The sequence below is a fragment of the Lineus longissimus genome, chromosome 3, assembly GCF_910592395.1.
Source record: "Lineus longissimus chromosome 3, tnLinLong1.2, whole genome shotgun sequence".
Taxonomy (NCBI): domain Eukaryota; kingdom Metazoa; phylum Nemertea; class Pilidiophora; order Heteronemertea; family Lineidae; genus Lineus; species Lineus longissimus.
Window position 1 is genome coordinate 25243743 of NC_088310.1, and position 24154 is coordinate 25267896.

At 41.8% G+C, this 24154-nt stretch overlaps 3 protein-coding genes across 3 annotated transcripts; 1 reads left to right on the plus strand and 2 right to left on the minus strand.

Annotated features, from left to right (window-relative positions):
- Window positions 1-307: 307 nt before the first annotated feature.
- LOC135485186 (IQ motif and ankyrin repeat domain-containing protein 1-like) lies at window positions 308-5857 on the minus strand. The gene is made up of 14 exons (XM_064766987.1): window positions 5649-5857; window positions 5070-5278; window positions 4733-4897; window positions 4398-4527; window positions 3889-4013; window positions 3569-3631; window positions 3239-3378; window positions 2944-2998; window positions 2592-2684; window positions 2241-2355; window positions 1813-1915; window positions 1572-1706; window positions 934-1062; window positions 308-712 (listed from the first exon to the last, which is right to left on the minus strand). The coding sequence occupies exons 1-14, from the start codon at window positions 5782-5784 to the stop codon at window positions 547-549; spliced, it is 1764 nt and encodes a 587-aa protein (XP_064623057.1). The 5' UTR covers window positions 5785-5857; the 3' UTR covers window positions 308-546.
- A 465-nt stretch (window positions 5858-6322) lies between these two features.
- On the minus strand, window positions 6323-18425 carry LOC135484357 (uncharacterized). Its single transcript, XM_064765728.1, has 21 exons — window positions 18305-18425; window positions 17903-17921; window positions 17483-17661; window positions 16978-17212; window positions 16618-16736; window positions 16316-16460; window positions 15888-16055; window positions 15510-15677; window positions 15048-15119; window positions 14700-14879; window positions 14281-14442; window positions 13776-13998; window positions 10483-13398; window positions 10111-10268; window positions 9729-9859; window positions 9353-9476; window positions 8515-9219; window positions 8115-8258; window positions 7801-7904; window positions 7415-7523; window positions 6323-7132 (listed from the first exon to the last, which is right to left on the minus strand). The coding sequence occupies exons 1-21, from the start codon at window positions 18352-18354 to the stop codon at window positions 6935-6937; spliced, it is 6309 nt and encodes a 2102-aa protein (XP_064621798.1). The 5' UTR covers window positions 18355-18425; the 3' UTR covers window positions 6323-6934.
- Window positions 18426-18817: 392 nt separating this feature from the next.
- Window positions 18818-23493, plus strand: LOC135485187 (ribosome-releasing factor 2, mitochondrial-like). Its single transcript, XM_064766988.1, has 8 exons — window positions 18818-19264; window positions 19562-19690; window positions 19913-19993; window positions 20221-21032; window positions 21330-21585; window positions 21740-22072; window positions 22403-22569; window positions 22857-23493. Exons 1-8 carry the CDS (start codon window positions 18895-18897, stop codon window positions 23118-23120), a joined length of 2412 nt encoding a protein of 803 aa, XP_064623058.1. The 5' UTR covers window positions 18818-18894; the 3' UTR covers window positions 23121-23493.
- The last annotated feature ends 661 nt before the right edge of the window (window positions 23494-24154 follow it).

Here is a 24154-nt window from a genome sequence, read left to right on the forward strand (position 1 = left end):
TGTGATCGTCTCGTCGCTCTCACCACGTAGGCAAAACGGTCAGGCAGCCAGGATTGATTAAGTCTGGTTGTGACTGTCTCATCTCTCACACCATATTGACAAGACAGTGAGGCAGTCTGGCCGATTAGGTCTGGTTGTGACTGACACATCTCTTTCAATGTGTTGATGAGACGATTGTAGTCTTTTTGAAGTTGCATGGATTACGCCTGCTAAACAAGCTTCTCGCTGACCAAAAGCTTGGATGTGCATGAGACAGGGAATGGTCTCACTTGAAGAAATCAACATCAGAAAGTTTATCAAAATTCATTTATCTTTTTATCACAGTATCACTGGATTTACAATAAACATGTGTATGTCTTCATAAATGAATGATAACATAATTGGACGGAATGGTTTCAAAATGTAAACATTGCATGAGATTCAAAAATATATTCACACAGACTGGACACCATCACCTACACGGTCATGAGGGTACATATATGGTCACAGCAAACCAACATATCTAGGACAGCCCTTCAAAACCATCATGTTCCCAGACATGCTGTCCTACACAGGAATGAACACCCTGATGACATAAGTCTTCTCCAGGAGATCATCCGGAGGGAACTTGTTTTTAGTAATGATAAAAAGACGGAAGTTTGCAGTTCGGTAATCAATGAATCTGTTCTTCTGATAATCGTCGTCATCTGTTTTCTTCACAAGTTTCAGATACCTGAAAATACGCCAAAGACCATTTGAAGAATTGTGTTGTAAAACTTGCTATTTTGAGACAGAGTTGAGGAGACCTATATACTTGCATGCGGTACTTTCCCCAAGTCTTTTTTGTCTTTTCCATTGGACCTGGCAAAACTACACAACTGTGCTGCCATTTGTGAAGAGAATTCCAAACTAATCAAGACAAAGTGGTTGGTACAAAAAGGGTGAGCAGCTTACTTTTCTGGTTGCATGATGCTTTTGTCCATAATCCAGCCAAGTAATCCTTTCTGCACTTCATCAAATCTGTCACTGCATGTATCAAACATGTCAATCTCCATCATGTCCAAAATTAGAGGTTTACCAAACCTGAAAATCAAGTATGTCCAGAATTACACAGTGCATGTGGAATAAAATATTTGAACAAGGAGGCATCAAAGTCAGCTTACTTTTGTTGGTCTTGATGCATCAGTTCAAATCAGCGCTAGTTTTTTTATGAGAAGTCATCTTCAAAATTACGTGTATAAAGCCAAGAAAATGTTGGAGGTACCACACCTAGGAAAGTGTTGTATATGTCATTTGCTATTTGAGCCCAGTCTTCCTACTGGTATTCAGTCATACATTTCTTACCATTTGGTCTGGTTGCGACTGTCCCTATCCCTATCATCCCTATCATCATGTGATTGACGTGACTCTCTCACCGTTTTGATAAAGACAGTTGGGCGGCCAGTCACTCTATTCGGTCTGATGGCGTTAATCGTATTGGCAAGGTGATGGACTGAGCTACCAGTGAGGTACCACACCTAGGAAAGTGTTGTATATGTCATTTGCTGTTTGAGCCCAGTCTTCCTACTGGTATTCCGTCATACATTTCTTACCTGACAGCACCGAGTACAGCCAGTCTGATCCTCTCAGGCTCCATGTCTACAGGCCTCAAAGCACAGATGTAGTTGGTGTCTCTGTATCTGAGGAAGGTGGCGGCCTGTCCGGAGGGATCGATAATCAGTGGCCAGCTGAAACAGTTAACCACAGATGAAATACAAAATGTGAATATCACAAAGTACAAATTTACCAAGTATGAAGTACAAAGCCCAAGAGGATTATCATTATCCAACTTACCAGCCAGAGTCATTGATTTTATTTCCAACATCTCGCAACAAGACATCATCAAGCTCTCTGATCATCACCTTCAGGCCTGGCAGGCTGTCCTCGTCAAAACCAGCTAAAAATATGTCACAGATTCATTAAAAAATAACAGAAAGGTCCTCGCATCTCTTGGTTTCACTTGGTGTCCAAAGTGGATCTTAATCATAACTAAGAATTTTGATTTTGCCTGCATCTCAACCCAATTTTGTTATTTTCCTTTTCCTATATCAAAGGGGTGTAATATGACACTGACAGGTATATTGGGTCTGAGCAGGAACCCAATGCATTGTCTTTCCAAGCACCTGCTGCTATTCTTTGTCTTTTGTCTTGTGATCAAGGATGGAATGAAATGGTCTTTCTTAAAGACAAAAAACCTCAATTTCAAGAGTCAGAGTACCTACCAGCCCCCTGTTTCTGTTGTTCACGCAACTTGAGTCTGAGCTTGGCCACTTTGTCCCTTGCCTTCTCATGGTCAATCTTGAGGATGTCCAGGTCTGCCTCCGCATCGTGGATGGTCTAAAAAGATACATTCATCATAGCAAGACTTTTCGTGGGGCACCATAATCGTTTCAAGACGAATCAAGCACATATTTCTTCTCCTTAGACAGTTAGCCCTGTTCATCGGATGTTCTCAGTTGTCCTCCACAATCCACCCTCTCTCATCTGTGCAGCGGATCCTGCGTGTTGATGCCTTTTGGCCAGATTTTTTCAAGTTAGCCAATAGTTACCCGTATGATTTAATGGCTACCTACCTGCAGTGTTAGTTCTGGTTTGTCAAATCCCTCAGCAGCTGCGTTGTCATGTTCATAGATCCTCTTGTTGAGCTCACAGTATGCAGTGTTCAGCTGAATAAGGTAAGCAATTCATTAAAAGACACGGGAACGGCAATATCTCTTTTTTTAAGAGTAGAGTGAATTACCATGATACCAGACTTGTTTTCTTTATAAAGACGACCAGAAAATAAGTTAAGAATCTGTAACATAAATCCGCTGGGGTGTGCTGTAAGTGTACAAACTTTTAACAGCAAAGGATACAATATTCCAACGAGGCTGGTACAAAAAGCCCAATGCGCCTTTCCTCTATATCTTAATAAATCTCTCATACCTGTTTTTCCATTACTTTGTATTCTCTCTCCGCCTCTTTTAGAGCATCTTCTAGCCTGGAGGTAGAGAATTTAGGCCATGAGGAAAAATTCAAAAGACTTTATCAAAGTAGGGCAACATGTGTCATTAGAGCACCCCAATTGTGTGTGGGACAGTATACAACATCATAGTTTCAAAGCAGTTTTGACGCACCCAAGAGTTCAGTTTTTCATTTGATTCTCTGTATGAAATTAACGAATGATTAACTCATATTGATTGACTGTTTGATTTCGATTGATTGATTGACAGATACTCACTTATCTGTTTCTGCTTCTCTCCTCTTCTTGTCCTCCTCTATTCTTCTTTCCTTCTCCTTGGCGATCTTCTGCAACAGGACATCCGTCTGCTCAACGTCCCAGTCCCTCAATAGCTCAACCAGCGCAGCTGCCGAGGCAACCTAGATTATAGAAAAATGCTGTGAGTGTAGGGCCAAGAAGCATCAGTCTTGCTATGGTCTTTGTTTTAGGAAATCACTCTGGAATTATTTGAAATGTAGCCTACATGTACTTTCTGAAGAAAGACCAAACAATTTAGTCATTCTAGCTGATAAGAGGGTCAAAACAGTTTGTTCATAAAATATGTCTTACATGTTCTGGAGTTTGTCCATCGCTGGCGTAGAGCCTGGGGTCAGCACCGTGTTGGAGGAGGACCTGGAAAAACAAGCAATCTGATATAAAACACAGTGTTGAAGATAGCATTGTAAGTATTATGTTCCACTCTTTAACTACACATGATGAAAATGAAAAGGATGCAAGACTAGATGTCTCACTGGTAATAATACTTGGGTGCATCAGATTTTCAATCTGCACCAGTATGACACTCGTATCGCTTTCAGATAATGACACTGGTATTTCAGATGTACCTAGGGTCATTTATATTGAGTGACACTGAAACAGAAAGAGCTTACCTCACAGGCTTCAACGTGACCAGCAAACGCAGCTCTATACAATGGTGTCCTCTGGAACTGTCCCTTGGTATTCACATCAGCACCTTTGTCTATGAGGAGTTTAATTGTAGACACATGGCCACCGCCTGTAATCAACGAATTACCAATTTCAATCATTGGATAAGTAAAAGAATGAGGTGCTCCTTCCATAACCCAGCCTCAGATCTTATGCAAAGTGAAGTCTTTCAGATATTTGAGGGAGAGTATAATCGGGCCAGAGCTAGGTAAGACAGATTATGCTCTCAAGCTGATAGGTGTCTCTTCCATCACACACTCACAGTGTATCGGCATTATTTACTCAGTATGAGGAATAAATTTATCACAAAGTCACACCAGTATCTGTGTATAAGAGACAACTGAACCCACTAGCTCTTGCCCTTAGATCCACTTGAGTATTGGGGAGTTAATGTGTCTTAATCAGCACATTCAAAGGGTACAAGAGCCTGTCTAGGCCTCCCTTTTCTACTTACTGGCTGCCTCTGATATTGGAGTGTTTTCATTTGCATCTTCACAGTCCACCATCTCTTGTAAGTGCTTGTTCCTGAGAGCTCGACCAATCACATCATTCTTGAGCCCGGCTTGAGTATCGACGTCAGACACCTAGAGGGACCAACAACAGGTGTTAAGTTAACTTAAAAGTACATAATGCTGGGCCAATAGATTATCTGTTGTAATTGTATTGGTTTTACTGATCAAAGATCATCACTGGACTATTTCTACACCCAGAAAACCCATTCGGGCCGGGTGAATTCATGATTACAATAGCATGGCTGTCAGGTAATGTGATTATGAAACATCATCCTACCTCCTTGAGAATACCTAATATCTCATCATCATCGCCATCAAAGGCCGCCTCCAATATTCTCTTGATCCTCTTTGCAGCTTCTCTTTTCTTTCTTCTTTCCTCTTCTTCTTTTTGTCGTTCTTTTTCGGCTTCTTCTTGCTGCATCTTCACCAACTTGACAAAAGCCTAAAAAATTATATGAAGACCTCTTATAACATAACATGTAACCTCTACAATGAGAAACGTTTGGCTATTGTGGATTAAGGCATCCAAACAGTCCTGCCACCACCGCGCATGAAGTCCCTCATTCCAAATGTAACTTTATCACAACAAAATTTGTAAACAACAACATACAAACCTCCTTTTCCAACTTGTCCATCAGTTCCTCATACTGCTGCTTTTCCTTCTTCAGACTGTCCAATTTCTTTTTTGCCTGGTGTCGTCTGACGTGTGTCTGAATGGTACGTGCAGCGACATCTTGTTTGGTTGAAACTTTTGCCTTCGTTGGTGCCGCATTTTTCTGGTCAGCTTTGGCTGGCTGTTTTGCAGCTGGTGCACCTTTCTTGGCTATAAAAGAGGACAGAAAAGTCAACTTTGATTCCTAACTTTTTGCAATTTTTCCTTATTTCAGCTTATGGTACAAGCCTTTGGAAGGCTTAGGGCATCCTGCTGCCGAGGCCTAACAATAACTGTTTGGCTGTCAACAAATAGGGTCTTTACCTTAAAAACTTCTCACCTGTCGTCATGCAGTCAATCAATGAGTCATGGTCGACTCATGGTCAGCACGTTTGATTGGACAACCCACACAATGTCATTCAGCATTGTCACAAAAAGGTGGCACTCAGAAAGCCAATGACAATGTCATGCAACATGTGCTCGCATGCCCTGCATCCATGGATCATATGACAGATCAACGTCAAACATACAGTACACGCACCTGCTGCAGCAGGAACCGGCGGCCCTTTCCTCACTGCAGTTGGTTTGGCGGCTGGTCCTTTTGCAGTAACTTTTGCAGCAGGCCGTGCTACAGGCTTAGCTGCAGCTTTTGCAGCCACTGGTTTCTTCGGTGGCATGTTTTATTGGCCAAAAAACTAATAAATTAGGCCAAAAATTAGGAAGCAACCACACATTCGCCTTCTTCGACCACCATTTTGAAACAAACCAGGTTCGCACTTAGCGATCTCAAATGCAGCATTGTGATTGGCTAATAAATCCCCAAACAAAAGAACAACGCCTATTCAAACTACATTCTCCAAGCGTCGTCAATGGTGGTCATTGCCGCCAAGCCTCACTCGACCTACTCACCTGTGACAATTTCAGCGGGTGCATGTAAATTGGACATTTGGCCCGGCGCCCGGGAGATTGTTCAAACTGGTGAAAAACCATAGTGCATCAGCATCTTGACCCTCAAGCCTTGTATCCACCATATTTGGGACTAAATGCATTGTCCTCAACAGAGAGGTGTCCACTAAAGGGAGGACCCATTGTACTTAAGAATAATCTTGGATTTTTTTTACCCACCCCAATAAGATGAACTAAGAAAAACTATCAAAATTGTGGTCATACATCATCAACTGTTTATTTCGTTTCATTTTACATGCACATTTTATTTCGAAAATCAATCCGTAAGACATTACATCAGTGTTCTTAAAATAGTAAAATGTCCCCTAAAAGTAAAGGAAAATGATAACTGACCATGGCCTCCACTCAGCCTCTGCAGAAACAAAGATTGTCAGCATTGTTGGGGCAAGAAGTCACTGATTATGTCTCTTATCTCAAACCAAACGCAACACCCAGTCCATTAAAGGGAACTGGAACCGCCGAGCGATTTATTCAACTTTTCGACTTTCACCGCCCGAGAAAGTCAAACTTCCAACTTCCTATTCGAGTTCAGATTTGTAGCTCCGCCCCCAGTGCCTGAGCATGCGCAGTTCAATTTGTTATTATTGAGAATCATGTGAGAATCACGTGAGTCATGCGATCTTTCATTCATGAGTTTTCGTAGTAAATTCCATAGTAGTGACGTCACTCAATGATTGACAGCTAGGCGCCATGTTTCATTCATGCCTCGTTCTGATCACCCGATACGCGGGAAATGAAAACGAGGTCATACGAACTGGCTTGGTGGTTTCAGTTCCCTTTAACAGTGCACACTTGGAGACTGTCAATCTGATCACTTAGCTCCTGCCTTTTGTCCTGTTCAACAACTTAAAGTCCTAGAAATCATTCCATCTTTAGCTGGAAGAATTTCGTTAGATCAGCACATTTTCCAACATGTTTGACCCTCCGTTCGATTGCCCGCTCTCGGTTCTGTTGCTTCGTCACAACTTTATGGCACAAGTAGCACAGCGTACGTAAGTTGTCAATGTCACACTGGCCACCTCCATCAGCAACGGCTGTGATGTGATCAACATGCCAAAACTGAAAGAAAGATTCTGAGACATAAAGGCTGGGTTTGTATAGAATTAACATTGTCTCTTATCACTGTATGGATGGCATCCCGATTGGCAATAACTTAAGCACTGAATGGGACCATTTGTATAGTTCATTTTGTCAGCTGCCAGAACTTGAATTGTTCAGGCACGATCAACGCCAATATAGGATCTAGAACATCACTGGAGAGCTGCTGAAGATAGGGTTACTTGGCTGTAATAGCTGTCAACTAAACACTTCAGCAACAGATGGAGGTACTTAAGAACATACCATTCCTTGCTTTGGATCCTTGACCATTCTCTGCTTGATATCAGCACTCAGGCTGCTGAAGGGGCTGTCTTTGATCAAGGATGCTCGACTCGCATAGTCCTTCATTGCCCTGGTGAAGAGAACAACCATTTGAGCACAATATGCAACATTCATATTTCTGGTGATGATTTGTACGACTTACAAGTAATGGCAGACAGCTTCGGTAAACACTTGTGACATTGACAGTAGAACTCCACCAGACGTGACAAGCAAAGTAGCTCCGTTGTGTTTTCTTAAAGTGGTACTACAGGCAGGGTCTAGCAGGTCTGATTGGTGGCCCACATGTCGCCTGCCAATATCAACCAAATTTGTAACAGTGAAAACTGAATATAAACACAATTACTCACTTAATTTGTTGGAAAAAATTGCCTGCATCAAAGTTACACAACTGACACACACCATGCTCCAACTCAAAAACATGGTGTCTGCCATACTGACGATTAGTCTTGAGCTGAAATCAAACAGGAAAGCCATTAAACCACAACTACATTGGGAAAAACTATCAACAGAAACACAAAAAAACCATGTTGAATTGGTGCAAATTCTTATTTTGTTCAAGCAGATTCCTTGAAATGCTGTCCAATTGTCTTCTTCCGCAGAAAACTTAGGCTTGTATGGCACATAACTAACCCCCACCAACCCATATAGCAAAGATAGTTACCCAATATTGTTCCTTGCATTGTCTTGAGCAAAGTCGGAGCTCCCAGGCTGCATCTGTACTTTTCACCGTTGTTTCGGAGAGAGATTGATTTGTCACTGGGGTGTGGCAATGCAGGCATAGTGGTGTGCCATCTTGATTGACAGCCTGAAATCAAGAACAGATTTGAGATAACTTTGATTGTCTGATGATAGCCTTGGTGTTAAAATCCAGGGGCAGTATTAGTAGAATGGAAGTGTCAGCGTCATGATTCTGGTTCAGGCGCTATTTGGTTCCCTACCGGTTGAGTTCTATGGGTGCTTTGTAGCAGCTCCTCGACACTCCAGACTGATTTCTGTGAAGAACAGAAAAATAGTTTCAAAGAGTAAGCAATCTGAATGATATAAAGAAATAAACTAACTACCTGGACAACACCCTGATCAGCCTCACTGAATATAACCTTTCCATTCACATCGATCGGTAATCTTGAAAGATCTAGACTCGGTCCTGCCTCATTTCCCACATTGTTTTCCGTTCTTCGTTTTTTGGATGGCTGGTCCTGGTCTGTCCCTGCTGCTGCCTCATTGGTTACTTTCCTTTTACTTGTACTGCTGACTGAAGCAATCGTAACCAAGCTCCTCCCAGGTTCTTTTACGTTCTGCAGCTCAGCAGTCGAGATCTGCAGCATAGTTTTCCCTCTCCCAGCCTCTTCACTGACCATAATCTGCCTCGTTGAAGCACCATGTCCTACCCCTGTCACATCACTCCCCTGAAAATCACCCAAGTTGCGTTTAACACCATCAACTCCAGCAGTAGGGGTAACTGTCTCCTGCTTGCTTGGCGTTACATGTGAACCGGCTTTCTTTTTCTTCCCACTTCTGCTGCTTGGAGTATCTTTTCCCGCGCTACCTCTCTTTTTTCCAACCGAGGCTGTTTTCTGCGGTGTCTTCCTCTTTCTTGGTGTTTTCTGGGCAGCACGTTGTTTTGATTTGGCAACCTCGTGCAGGCGCTTCACAGTGGCATCAAACTTGACCTTAGCTTCTGCCACAGTCAGCTTTGGTCTCTCGATGATCCGAAGGCTGCCCTGGACCTCGTCTGCCTTCGCCATGGCCTCGACTGCAACATCAACCTAGAATATGAAGATACCAATGGATTTTGAAAATACATGTATGTATGTTAGCAGATTCCTTACAATCAGCTCAAAATAAGTAGCCCTTACTCTCGAATTGAAAAGTCATAATCTCTTACTCGGCTATATTTACCTTTGTTTGGTATCTCTGGTTGGACTTGGACACTTTCTTCCCTTTCACTTCCTCATAGAAGGCAAGAGGACTCTTGAACAACATACCCTGGCGGAGGCACACACGCTTCTTCGTCATAGACAAGCTGGAGATCATCAAACAGAGAATATACCAAATTTTCTACAGGATTCTCTCTGGTCCACACGATTCACTTCCTATTTTTGAACACCAGCGAAAAAATGGATTGGTGCCTCGCCACATCACTTCATCAACATTTCACTGGTATACTTGATTTGACAGTGAAAATGCCAAGTGCTGAAAAACTCCCCCTCCCTCGGGCAAAGCAACAAGTCTCATTTTCTTGTGCAATTCATCAAATCTAATGAAATATTTGTACCTGTTCCATTCTTTTACAAAAGTTTTTATGATTTTGAAATGCGCTGGATGCAGCAGAAGATCTGGTATATCATCCAAGTTGTTTGTCTCAACATCCATCGGAATGAAGTTGATGTTCAATGCATTCACATTCTGGAAAAAACGATCTATTCATTAAACCATTCCCACCCAGTTTCTTTTGATAAAACTATTTTCCCTGCTATCTGGGATCACACAATGGAAATCTGGCAAGAAAAACAAGCCAAAACCGTGTCCAACAACTTGCCAAGTAACAGAAACTATGGCACCATTTACATGAAGCACTCAGAACTCAACTCTGCTGACCACGTTTCTACTTTGAATGACAACAGTCAGAAAAAGGTAGCTTTCTGATTCCTGCTCACCTTGTCGTAGACGAATACCCTCGATGTGTTCTTACTGCAGCAGAACAGGAACGTTTCATGGACCGTGATTTCATCCAAGTTGATTACCCTGTTTTCATCTTCTCTCTTTCTTCTCTCATCGCATTTCTTGCACAGTTTGTCAACCAGTCTCAGTTTGGCTGCAAGAGAAGCATTGCAGAATTTCAATACTGTTGTACATTATAACATTGTTTACAGTCAGGTTACAGCAGAAACATAACACTTGGTTCTTCGTGTAGAAATTCTTCAAGATAAGGCTTTTTTTGAAGACTCTCAGCACAAAACACGATATACATACTACAAATCAAAACTTAGAAGAAATTTTTCTCAAATAAATTTCTGTGTCCTACTCACATCCCTGAGGTGGTTTCTCTCCTCTTTTTAAGAAGCACTCATCACAGAGATCATCTTCTTCCAAGTTGTCGTGGCCACACTGCAGACATGTCCATGTCGCTTGGGTTGGGTCGAGTGTCCGACAGAAGATGGCATCGAGGTCATTGAACATCTCATCGACATCACCAGATTGATTCTCTGGATTTGAGGGACCAGTTTTCATAATATGTTCAGTCGGACAAGGACAAGGATTTTCCTCCTTCAACATTGGCGATCCCCAACTCGTCAACTTCGTATCCGAAGAAGTGTTTATTGCTGGTTTACGATTTGAGCAAACAAAACATGTGACATCGTCTGCACGGTTCTGAAAATCGCACTCCAAACATTTCCAGCCGGTCACCACCTTTTCCCTCCCGTTGGATTTCTGTTCCGATTTGCATCCCACCCCTGGGCGAACCAAGGAATCCTCCAAGGGTGACAAGTTCTTGACGGGTTTAGGACAAAAACATTCATCGCAATCGTCATCACTTACATCATTGTTATGTCCGCATTTATTGCACGTCCAGTCTCCCAAAACCTTTTTGGCACTGCGAAATGAAGATTTTGGACTGAAGAGTTTAACTGCAGCCTTAATTTCTCTGGCCAACAAACCTTCGTTATTGCTATCTGAGTGAGCAGGTAACGCATCAATAGCACCACTTATAATCTCAACTTTTGGAGAGGCAAAATTGCACGCACCAGGACTATTTCTGACCACTTGATTTCTAGTCACAAATTTATCAACAGAACTATCTGTATTCCTTATCCTCGGTTCTGAAATTGCATCACTGACAGCAGTATTGGTAAGACTTTGCATCTCAATATCACTCGCAACAAAAGCATCATTCTTAACATCAGCAGTATTTAGGCAAACCTGACTAGACTGGTTCGTTGAAAGTTCCAATAGGTCATCATCATAACTTATATCAGCATCTCCACAGGCACCATCTACATCCAATACTGCGTCATCACCACAATCACTATACGAATCATCAATTTGCATTGAATGTTCATCTTTAGACATATCTGACAAATCAGAGTCAACCTCAACAGACCGAGATCTACATGCAAAGTTTCCTTTTCGCACTTTTGGACGTTTTGTACTTGATCGGTAAGCGGAAGCCTGACCTCGTTGACCAATGTTTACCAAGTCTGGATCAAGAATGAGCCCTGTACCTGAGGTACCAACCCCTTCTTCTTCAGTCTCCTTCAAGGACTGACCAGAAGAAGCTTTGTGATAACTTTTAGTTTGTATTGACAGACAAGTCGTAAATTCATCGTCGCTATCATCAAGATTCGGATCAAACTTAGTCACAGAAACAACATGGCTACTCCTTCGCCTTACTTTACGTTTTTCACGTTTTCTAGGCATTGTACTTGGAACCGGCTTCATTCTTTTTGTTTCACATATTTCACAATAAGGCAGGTCAGCATGATTGACAAAGGTGCAAATGTGACAGGCCCATTTGTCAATCCTGTTCAACATTTGAAGAGGCAGTTGCTCATCAGAACTGGGAGAACTGAACGCACGTCTAGAAGATTCCCCTAGTGTTCTCTTAGGCTCGAATTGCCCGCACATACTAAGACCTCGTCCAGGAGTTTCTACAGACTCCAAATGCAATGATGTCTTATTGTTTGTTTCAATTCTACTGACTATTCCCATAATATCATCACCTCTTTGTGACAAAACAGTGCTGTCCATTTCATTATCTGATGCAGTAACTTCTAATCTCAAACTCACATTGCTTACATTTGACACACAAGTTTCCTGAACCAGTACATCATTTTTCTCTTGCTCATCACTATCAATATCCATATCCGTTTCTGAGACAACCCCAGGCCTGTGTCCTCCCAGGACATGATCACTACTACCAACACTCAAAGCATCTGTCTCAGAATCAGTCTCAACTTCTGTCTCTGATACCCTCACTTTGTCATCTTGAATATTCTCAGCTGTTTCCTCATCCCTGCGTTGAATCTCTGCCTGGACCCCTCCAGTCTCCTCATCATGCAGAATCTCAGAAACATCTTTGTCCCCACGAATATCCCCAGCTTTATCCTCTTCCTTGTGGACTTTTCCAGTCACATCTCCTCTTTCAGGAGGGACTCTCACATTTTCGATCTTGTTAGGTCCTTCACAGGTCAGTGGACTAGTTGTAGCCACTTTTTCATTCGAGCTGCCCTCACATGCTTTACCAACAGTTTCAGCACCAGTGCTGATTCCCTCAATAACAGTTTCATCTAATGTGACAGATGACCAAGCACTCCCTGACACCAAACCAAAGCTTTTCCTTGACTTGACTTTTCTCACAGGCGTCTTATCACTATCATCAGAGAGGGAATCCTCGACAACAGATTCACTCTCGGTCCTAGCACCTTCAGGAACTCCATCAGCTGAACAATAAGCAGCAGCTTCTAGTTTCTCACTTCCATTTTCTCCCAAACAGTCAAGACGAGGTTTAGAATCTCTTACATTGCTTACATTTTCAGAATCACAACTGGAATCCACAGAATAAACGTCAGCTTTACCCAAACCAATCTGGTCAAAATCAGCCTTTTCCTCTTTATCAGAACGGCTCCCACAGTCATCAGACCTAATCTCTCCTCCATCGTTAACGTCATCATAATCATAACAATCCACTCCTTCAGGGTAATCCATCCAATCAGGGTTTCCAGTACATTCCTCGTCTGTGACCCTGCTCTCCTCTGGGAATCCAGGACATGGTATATTGAGTACCGGTACATCCACACTCTCGTTCAACCCTGTTTCCTTTGTTGTAACGGTCTGCACCTTAGACTGAGGCATGGTTTTCTCCGTCTTGTCGGAAACAACAGAGCTATCAGAATCAAGAATCTGATTGATCTTGGTGATGGTCTTGCCTCTTTTCTTTGTCGATTCTGAAATAAGACGAAGAATGTTAATTTCAAGGGATTCGTGACCAAATTCATGCAGGCAAGCTCCAAAAATGATATCAATTGTCGGATTGACCAATGACATCAAAAAGCTTGGGATCTTCTGTGACAATCATGAACTGGGACCACCCTGTGGATTAAAATGGAGGTACTGCAGCTGGAATACCCCCTGGTATGGCAACGATCAAAAGTGTCGATACTGAAACCCCGTTGGCCTATAGTAAGACAACATATTCTGGGAAAGAGTTTACATTTTTTATCATCCATGCCATTCTGACCAAGGCAACTAGGCTACAGCAAAATTACTCTCAAACGTATCAAACTAAGGGTGGTTTCCCCTGAACCCCTTAAAACACACACACCTTTTTTCGATACAAAGGTAATCTTCTTGGCAACATCCTTGAAGTCATCTCCATCACTGTCATCATCAATGACAACAACATCATTGCGGTTCCCTTTCGCTGCTCGTGGCATGAGTAAGTTCAGTCCATCTATCCGGGTCTGAGAAGTGTTACCATCTTGTTTATTCTTGGCATGTCTGCAGAAGAAGTCTGTGATTTGCGTCTGTGTGGAGGGAAGATCATCCTGAAGGGAAAATGAACAGAATTTTAGAACCTGGATTACAAGTACTTGCCATGAAGAAAACGGCCAAAAGCAAAACACAGAAAAAGAAGATACTTCCAATCAGAGTCGGCAGGACTAGGTAGACCAGAAGTCCCACCAAATATAGAGGTCAGACAAATGTTAACCACTGGAATTTGCATCAATATTAGTTCACCTAGATCTCCAAATATTTCACGGGGCTGCTAAGCAGGCAGATTAATCACAAACCAAAGTGGAATTTCACAAATCGTCTTGATTTCTTACCTCCTCGGTGTCAAACAACTGAGTCAATTCTAGCTCATCTGCTGGATCCGGGGGTTTGTAAACTTCTGCATTCGTGAGACGGAAAATCTTGTCCTCATCCTGGTTAACAACTTCTTCAAGACTCTGGCAGACACCATTCAATATTGTGCTCACGACAACTGTCTAAATTAAAACAAAAAGACGTAAATTAGTTTTTGTTCTCATCAAAATTAAAGATTTCTTGACAATTTATATGGAAATCAACACACAAATTTTCAGAGACAGATGCTGTTAATTCTGAATCATTGGAATGTAACTGGCTCCAAAAAGAAAACTGCAGCAAGACACACCAGAAGAAAATATGAGTGTTGAGCACGCAGTATGATACCAAATCACGAGGTCTACTTCTAAGATATTCCTGTACATATTCCATGGCATACCTTTTTCTTAATGGCACCCCATACCCATTCATCGACTGATCCTTTAGCCACAAGGTAGTGTATATTGACTGGGTTGGTCTGCCCAATCCTGTGGGCACGGTCCTCGCACTGTATTAGGGTACCGGGTGTCCAGTGGAGCTCAGCAAATACAACAAGGCTGGCAGCAGTAAAGGTCAAGCCCTAGAAAAAGAAATGACAGTGTAGGTCTTATCTTGAGGTGCCAAATTCATCCTACACTATGCTATGGTACAAGTTGTTCAGTATTGCTAAGACAACTCACAAATTAGTTTAAAACAGTTCGCTCTGATTATCAGTACACACGATCAACATCAGATTTTGAGTACCTACCACACCAGCAGCTAGTATACTAAGAATGGCAACTCTAATGGTCTTCTTAGTTTGGAAAGTGTGCACCAAGCGCTGAAAAGGATGAAGCATAAAATCAGTAATGACACCCATTCTGTCACAAACTCCTCTTCTCAGCCGTCAGGTCACCGAATACGCAAATGTTTGGTGTTCAAATGTTTGATGTTCAAATCTTTGGTGTTCAAATCTTCGTGATTACAAGCAAATTATTAATATATGTATCTTCTTCTTCTTCTCGTTCGCTCTACTTTAATATATGTATGATATCACAAGGTCTTTCTTATGATGTTACTCAATAAAGACACCATGATACTGTATTGACCACACCAGGATGGATGGCAGACATGATGAGAATCTTTTTTGAGGAATCTCTGCAAGACACCACACTATCTAACGCTCTCTCTCTCAGTGGCACCTATGATAAATGGTCTACAATCAACTTACAGCTCTGTCACTCTGGGCAGTGCTTCCATCAATCCTAATATACTCAATCTTACTGAGTATCAACTCTTTCTGAATGGCATCCATCATCTCATGATGATGTGCAAATACCAGAAACTTGGTCGAGGGATCTTCAAGCAGGAACTTAACATACTCCACAACAGGACCAATCTAAAGATTACAAAATAGAGGCTTTATTACAATAAACTGCTTATTAATGACATCAGCCATGGCAGTCTCAATTTTTCCGTCCAGACCCCTGCACTTTCCTAAAACACAGTTACTAAGTTTCCTGCAACCTCCCCTGTCGTGCGCAGATTACTTTCTTTATTTGAGGCAATTAAGAAGTTGAAATATTTTCCCAAATGGCTCATGACCTACCTTAGCTTTGCATGTTTTCCTGTAGAGTTCAAATATCAGCCCCTTCATCTCGGATACGTTATTTCCCTGTCGAGCACCTCCATCCCCATCAACTTTGAGGACGTCCACAACATTCATTTTCAGGTTCTTCAGAACTGGACTAAGGTCGTCCCAGGCCCGGTCAAGATCCTTCAACATACAGTTAAAATATCAGTCCATTTGATTTGGAACCAGTTGGCTGTGTTTAAAACAAACATCAGCACCTGTCGAGGGTATGTAATCAACTCCCAGTGAGAGCACATCTTCTTGTGATAGAGGGTGAGAGACTGGTGAGAACGGTGCATGGAGATAAAAACTCTGGGGGTCAAGAGAGGACGCCAGGTTTAAAAAAGACGTAGACCTGATTTCGCAGCACTAGTATAGTCATAAAAAGTAAATTGAATGCCAACCTTTTTGAATTTGGACTCCTTCAACTCGAATGGAATTCTTTGTCTTCGTTTCGGTGGCAGTTGGGTGAGAACATCCTTCTTGAGCCTCCTGATCATGAGAGTATTGGACAGGCGTTGCTGGAGCTCATCAAGATTACTGGCCCCACTAGATCAAAGAAAGAATCATAGAAGAGACTGGCCACCATAAAAAATCAGGAAAAAGTTTCGTGAATAGAAATTTTGAAAGAATGAAACAGATCGACTTTCATAAATGAAAACTCTGTTGAGAGTGTTTCATAGGGTCGGACAAACTCAAAACGTACTCAGTCCTCCACTTCCTGATCCGACCAATCCACTCAAGGTGTCCATCACAGTATCGCTTGGTGTAGGTGTTAAAGGATCCAAACTGTCCAGGCAAAATTGCATCCAACTGGCCGTACAGCTGAAATCAAATACAACATTTAAGTAGAATAAAGTGTAGATCTGGAAATACTACAAAACATTAAGGCCAAACCCCTTTCATCTATTGGTACCAATTCCTTACCGGGACACCCAAACTACCCAAGGGTACAAGACTCGATTTCATTGTGTTCTGCTAAAGCGGAACTGAACAAATGGACTTAAAATGTTTATTCTGTAGTGCAAAACAAAAACAAAGATACTTGTCCAGGAGAATATCTCACCTCAACCGGCCGAGACAAGGCTGGTGTTCCAGTGATCAAGATCCTCCTCTCTGCCTGCTGGATAAGTGGCATCAACACCCTACACGATGCAGTCTTCGTATTCTTGATATAATGTGATTCATCAAGGACTACAACCTTGAAATTTTGATTGAAGAGGGCTTCAATCAGGACATGTGCATGCGAGCTCCTCACTAGCCCATATGTGACAATCGTGATCAATGCATGTGGTATATCACTGAAAAGAAGGTAACCGTCAACAAATTTTGTTCTGACCAAGTTGGGCTAAAATACTCAATTGTCCATGTCAATATTGTCCATGTCAAAGCCAATATATTTCATAACAGGTTCTAAAACTTCAGAGGTGAAATGAATCTTGTGATTTCTAGCTTCTGGGGATAGATGCAGTGTGCTATGCCAAATCAAGATGTTGTCTTCTTAAAGATGAAATAACAGCAAATTACAAAGTTTAACTGTACAAGGGTCACTGACTCGGGAGAAATCTTACCTGAGATCGCTTGTGTTCAGCAGTAAGTTGATGTCATGGGGCATGATCTCTGGCAGCCATTTTTCTATTTCTTCGATCCATATAAACTTCATGGATGATGGCACAACAATCAGCAGAGGCCACTCCGACTTATAGTAATAGGCAATACAAATGGCTTGTAATGTCTTACCAAGTCCCATCTGAAATTCAACCAACCCCAAATTAAAAGATTGATCCAATCCACAAATGCAATCTCTTCTCCCCTTTTTTGGCGTCAGTTTGTTATTTGTTTTATATGACACGGAGCTGATTCCCCAATAGTTGGATCTAGCAAACGATTAGTCCGGCCAGGACTGAATCAGTGAATGATCAAGTCATTATGTCCTTTCATGTTATTTGTTCTATGACATAGTTGGAAGTTTAAACTTTTTGGGGTCCTACCTCGTCTGCCAGAAGACATCTGAAAAGACAATGTTGATATCAACAGATAAAGATACAGAACTGTATCACGGTACAGTATAGTACTATAGGGCCCATTTCACACTGGTCCTTTACGTGAGGGTGACAACATCACCGCCATATAATATATTGGATGGCAAACAGGTGGTCTATTCTTTGATGGCAAAATGATGACGTTACATCAGTTCTGCACTCTGAGGCATCACATAGCAAAAGACGCATTTGATTTGTACGCGCATTTGATTTGTTTTGGGGTTCTTCGAAAAGGCCCATTGTTGGTGACACTTTTTTGAGACAACCTGAACAGTACACGACTTTGACTTGAGTAGAAGTTTTATGGTGTTGAATTTCATAGTTTTCTGGTAATCTATATCAAATATCTACCTCCCACTTTTATCTGTAGCATATTTTATGCCTTCACGTTGAAAAGGCATAAGTTTTTGCCGAAGTTTGATGGGTAAAAAGGTGAGAAAATCATGCCAATGACACTCGCACTTTGAAACGAGCGCCATGGTGGTTGCTCCTGCTATACCGGTAGTCTCGCCCAAGAAGATATGACTGGCCAACTGGTTCGAAATTGAATCACTTTTAGTATCTTGCGCGAGACTTGCTAAAAGCTATCGGAGAGATAGACCAATACTTCTTCTCGATATACAGCGTAGTGGAGGGTCGAGGGTACCTCATTGATTTACCCGAGGCGAGCCGTGCATACAGTGGATAGACTGTCAATACCGAGTATACTGGTATTCCTTGGCTCGAGGTTGCCCATCTTTGTGAGAAACACATGACCCGGACACCGAAAGCTTACGCCCCCAAATCGAGTTCATGACGAGTAGATTGCCGTCAAGTACCAGTCTCTGTAATGAGTGAATGGAGGAGACAATCCAATATGTCAGCCTCCATGAGATGACATGACCTCTGGAAATTTCTCACTAGTTTGCTAATTTCTCAGTTACCAAGTGTTTTCTGCAATCATGGCTAGGCTAATTTCAAAGAATACATATGATACTATGCAAAGAATAACTAATAGCCAGATGCCATTTTCATTTTGTAGAAAAATAAGCTGTAGAACTTTGTCCTCCTATACCAATGCGTACATGCCCTGTACATTATGTACATCAAAGCAGGATTTCAATCTCGGGCAATTTCTAAGCACCAACAAGAGCAGTATAGCATTCAACAGACTCTTCTCTCAAAGTTGCAAGAGATTGGCCATCAAAGTTCCAGCCCGTGAATTTGATATCTCAAAAATACGAAATATTGGAATCATGGCACATATCGATGCTGGGAAAACAACGACCACAGAGAGAATGCTCTTCTATTCAGGCTTTACGCGCAATCTTGGTAAGAAGTTGTTAAAAATTAAGTGTTTGCAACTGGTGGCAGTGATTTGACGAATTCAACCTCGTGGCAATGTTGAATCTATCTTATGCTTGGTGGTATCAATCATATTGTATTCTTCAGTTGACACAAGAGGCCTGGGTCGTGTTAGATTAAGCATAAAATGATTCCTTGTTCAAGCATGAATAGTTTTGATGTACTGTGAGATGGGAGTGACTTGGCGACTTTATGTAATTTAATCTGACCTACCTGGCTCCTGCCTATAGAGTTCTGTTAATGTGAAACTGTTGTGTGTTGCAGGTGATGTTGATGATGGAGATACTGTTATGGATTACATGGAACAAGAACGGAACCGCGGTATCACCATAACGTCAGCTGCTATCACATTCAACTGGAATGGTCATAGGATAAATCTCATTGACACGCCAGGTGATTAACTAAATAATGGATAATTTCTCGGTTGATAAATTGACCCCAAAATTTGTGCACATCAAACTTTGTTGATTATCAGAAATGGAAAGGTCTAGAGGGTGTCACTACTGCACTTCCTTCCTAAATATGCGGTCAAGGAATTGTGCCTATTCGCTTTCAACCTCACTTACTCACTTTAAACTTATCTTAGGCTTATCTGTGCATCATCTATTATTTCAGGGCATGTGGATTTCACAGTTGAGGTTGAAAGAGCTCTGAGAGTGTTGGATGGAGCAGTCACTATCTTGGATGCATCTGCAGGTGAGTGTGCTGAAGTTGTGATAATAGATAAAGATCCACTTTGGAGTAAAAGTACATGAGATGAAGAACTTTTACATCATCTGCTGTGCTTATGTAACTAAATGGACAAGCTCCTCATAATAATCAGCAAGTTCACACACATGTGAACTTCTTTTTTATGAAAGTGTTCAGTGGCCAGTGCAGATCTCTTGCCCGAACTCAAGGTGACTTTTCCTTTCTTTCCCTAGGTGTTGAGGCTCAAACTTTGACTGTATGGCACCAGGCTGATCATTACAACATCCCCAGAATTGCCTTTGTGAACAAAATGGACAAAGCTGGTGCCGATTTTGAATACTGCTTATCATCAATTAAAGACAAACTGAGAGTCAGTCCTTTAGCGGTTCAAATTCCAATCGGAAAAGAACGAACATTTAGTGGTTTGGTAGACTTAGTTTCTATGGAAGTTTTAAAATGGACAACAACAAAATCCAAACAGTCTGATGGACTCAAATTTTCACGGACTCCTGTTGATAAAGATAATCATGGAGAATTATGGGAAATGGCAATTGAGGGACGGGCAGCGTTGCTTGAAAAGATGACTGATCTCGACGAACAGGTTGCGGACGTGGTTCTTAGCGATATTAGTTATGATTCTATTCCTGTGGAATTGTTAGCATCGGCATTGCGGAGAATCACAGCAAATCAGACGGCCATTCCAGTCTTTTGTGGAAGTTCTTTGAAAAATACTGGTGTTCAGCCTTTGCTGAATGCCGTCTGCTCATATTTGCCTAGTCCAATCGAACGTCAGCATGATTTCACAGACTATTATGGAAAAAATCTTTGTGCTTTAGCTTTTAAAATTATTCATGATAAACAAAGAGGTCCATTGACATTTCTCAGACTCTATTCTGGCTCAATGAAAAGTGGAAGTTCCATCTATAATGTAAACCAGAATTGCACAGAAAAGACGTCACGGCTTTGCCAAGTATATGCGGATGAATTCAAGGATATACCAGAGGCTGAAGCTGGGAATATTGTTGTTGTCACTGGATTAAAAGATGTATGTAATATCAGGAAGAATGCCATGTATTTCTCTTACGAGGAACAATGGCATTTTCTTAGCCAAAACAATTTACTTTCCAGTGGTTTCAGATGGTTAGTCATGCCTTGCCCTTGCCTTGCTAGAGCATCAGATGTAAAGTAATTAGCTCTACTGTAATTTGAGGATCCAGGAAAACCTGCAACTTTTTTCAGTAAGAATGAATGCAATATTTAGATGATTGCATTGAGAGGCTAAAGAGGGAAGGACTTTTTCATACGCATCAGTGCTCTTCAGCTGGTACTCTTTCCATTTCAGACAATTACTGGCGATACCATTGTCCAATCCCACCATGCTTTCAACGAAGTTAAGAAGGCTTACATAAGTGCCAATCAGCTGGACCCAGATGATGCCGATTCCACACCAATCCTGGCTGGTTTGGATGTCCCCGATCCTGTCTTTTTCTGCTCTGTAGAACTCCAGTCCTTATCCCAACAGAAACAGCTTGACCACGCTTTGGCATGCTTGCAGCGGGAAGACCCCAGCTTTAAAGTGCGGGCAGATGCTGATACAGGTCAGTAAACCAAAACAAGCTCATATTTATTTCAGCGTTTAACTTATTGTTGGTGGATTGTATTGGATAGTTTTAGTCTAGAACATGTTGGAACAGTCATTTTCAAATTGTCTTCCTTTTCAAATTTTAGCTAATTTTGTTCTCTCTTTCTTAGGCCAGACTATCTTGCTCGGAATGGGTGAACTTCACTTGGAAGTGATACAAGACCGTATTCGATCCGAGTACGGGCTCGAAGTGGATCTTGGACCTCTTCAAGTCTCGTACAAGGAGACAGTGTTAGAATCCATAAAGGAGACATTTACTCTTGATAAAACTATTGGAGATCGGAACCACCTTGTGACAGTTATGATATCGCTTCATCCAGCAGGCAATGAGCATGTTCCAAAACATGTCAAGATTGTTCATTCAAAGGAGGTCAACCTGGAGGGAATGAGGCGGGATCATTTGAAAGCTATTGAGAACGGAGTTCAGTCTGGGTTAATTCATGGTAAGCAAGCAGAACTTGTAGGAGATCATAGGCATAGTGGTTAGAGTTCCTAGCTTATTATCAGGAGGTCGTTGGTTTGACTCTTAAAAGGATCATGTGAAAACCTTTCCATGTCATCTAAACAGGGTCTATAGGTAGGAGGTTGGGGTCCAATTAGTGGTCTCCAGGCTGCTGATTTGCATTGTTGGAAACTAGGCCTAGTAATTTCAGTAATAAATCTGCTTCTGCTTCACCTGGCTCTTGCCTATAGTCTTCCTTCAATAACTTACTCGCGTAACTATTGCACAGGCAACAGGCTTGAGGACACTTATTATTACAACTGTCTTCCAGGTCCCATCCTTGGCTTCCCACTCACTGGTGTTGAGGTTCATCTTCACGACTTCTCTATTGGTCGAGGCACATCTCTCGCCATGGTTACTGCATGTACAGCGGAATGCATACAGAGGGCAGCTAAAAAAGTGGAATCCTGTATGAAAGAACCCATGATGGACTTGGAGGTAAACTTTCTTGTATAGAACCACTATGACCACTGTGGCACCCTGGGTGACTTAACCTGAAATCTAACGGTAATTTGTTCAACTCTCAGTCATCCTGGTCTGGGTGCCTGACTCAAAAAGTTCAAACCTGTCCGCTTGCTGCTCTGTGCATGAGCGACTGAGCTCAAGTGATGGCCTGTGCCTCTGTGGAGGCATGTGGAGTAGTGGCAATTGTTAAAAAGTAGCCCTCTCTACCAGCTGGCGATTGTTTTCATGTTACTGAGTCATTTCTGACCTTTGCATTTCAGATAACTACCAGTGAAAGTATGGTACATTCTGTTCTTGGCGATTTATCATCAAGACGAAGTCAGATTTATGACGTCACTGAACATCTTGACAACAAGGTCATCTTAGCCAGAACGCCCCTGTCTGAGATGATGGGATACTCTACAGCTCTGCGGACGATCACCTCAGGGACGGCTTCATTTACGATGGAACTAGCTTGCTATGAAAGAATGACTTTAGCAGAGCAAACAAAGGCTGTGACTATATTAACTGGTTTCACGCACTAAATCCCGATCGGTGCTGAAGCAAACTGAGCTGCTATCAGAACAATAGATCATTAAAAACATTTTTGAACTGGTTTCACTTAAGTTGATTTGTACAGCTTGCAAAGTCACTGTTAAGATCGCCAGTGTTGCAATGACACGTTGACTCCCTCCATTAAAGGAGCCATTACACTTAAATGGTAGCTACGATCTTGAAAGAGGTGAATTTTGAGAGGATGATCATGAAAATAAGCGTGGAGACACTGCATTGAGAAAGAAAAGAGAGCGGATGATTGGTCCTCAGGAAGCTCCTCAACACTGGGCGAGAATCGTGTACTTGTACTACTATTTGGAGACATAGATTTGATTGACGTAGCGATGTATGAAATGTTTGTTTTATTTGCATTATCTCTCATATATATCAATGAATAACATATTTATTATCACAAACAAATGCCTTATTTCATTCCATGACAAATCAGCGAAGTGTTCAGACTGGTTTGTGAGTTGTGCTGTGCTCTCCACTCCTTCAGAAGGAAACTGCCAATACAAGGGAGATTGTTCCTTTAAACTTTGCCACAAATAATCAAACTGCATTTTGGTTCGATATAATGTAAGGATACTGAGCTGGAGGAGGTGTTGGTTGTCTCACCAATCCCCTCGAAGATGGAGGTGAAATGTAGGCCAAAACCAAAGTGGCAGCATAGATTTAGGTCACAATCATTCTCGACCATACTGCGCACCCGATACGACATGTATCCTCTTGCAGATGCTTGTCTGAAAGTCCCTCACCAAAGAGGAGAGATTGAGCAACCAATCACCATCATCAGGGCTTAAACATGGGCCGATTTTAGAATCCCGAGGCAATCCATTATTAGTCATCCTAAATTTTGTCTTCACGAGAGGCCAATCCACCAAGTCCGGAGTGTAAGGTAGATTATGTGTCATCCTGAAAATATTTTGTCACAACTATCCGTGGATAAACTATAGGCAGGAAGATACTGTTACAACCTTTTTTACTGATTATAATTATTCCTTTCATCAATTAAGATAAAGCT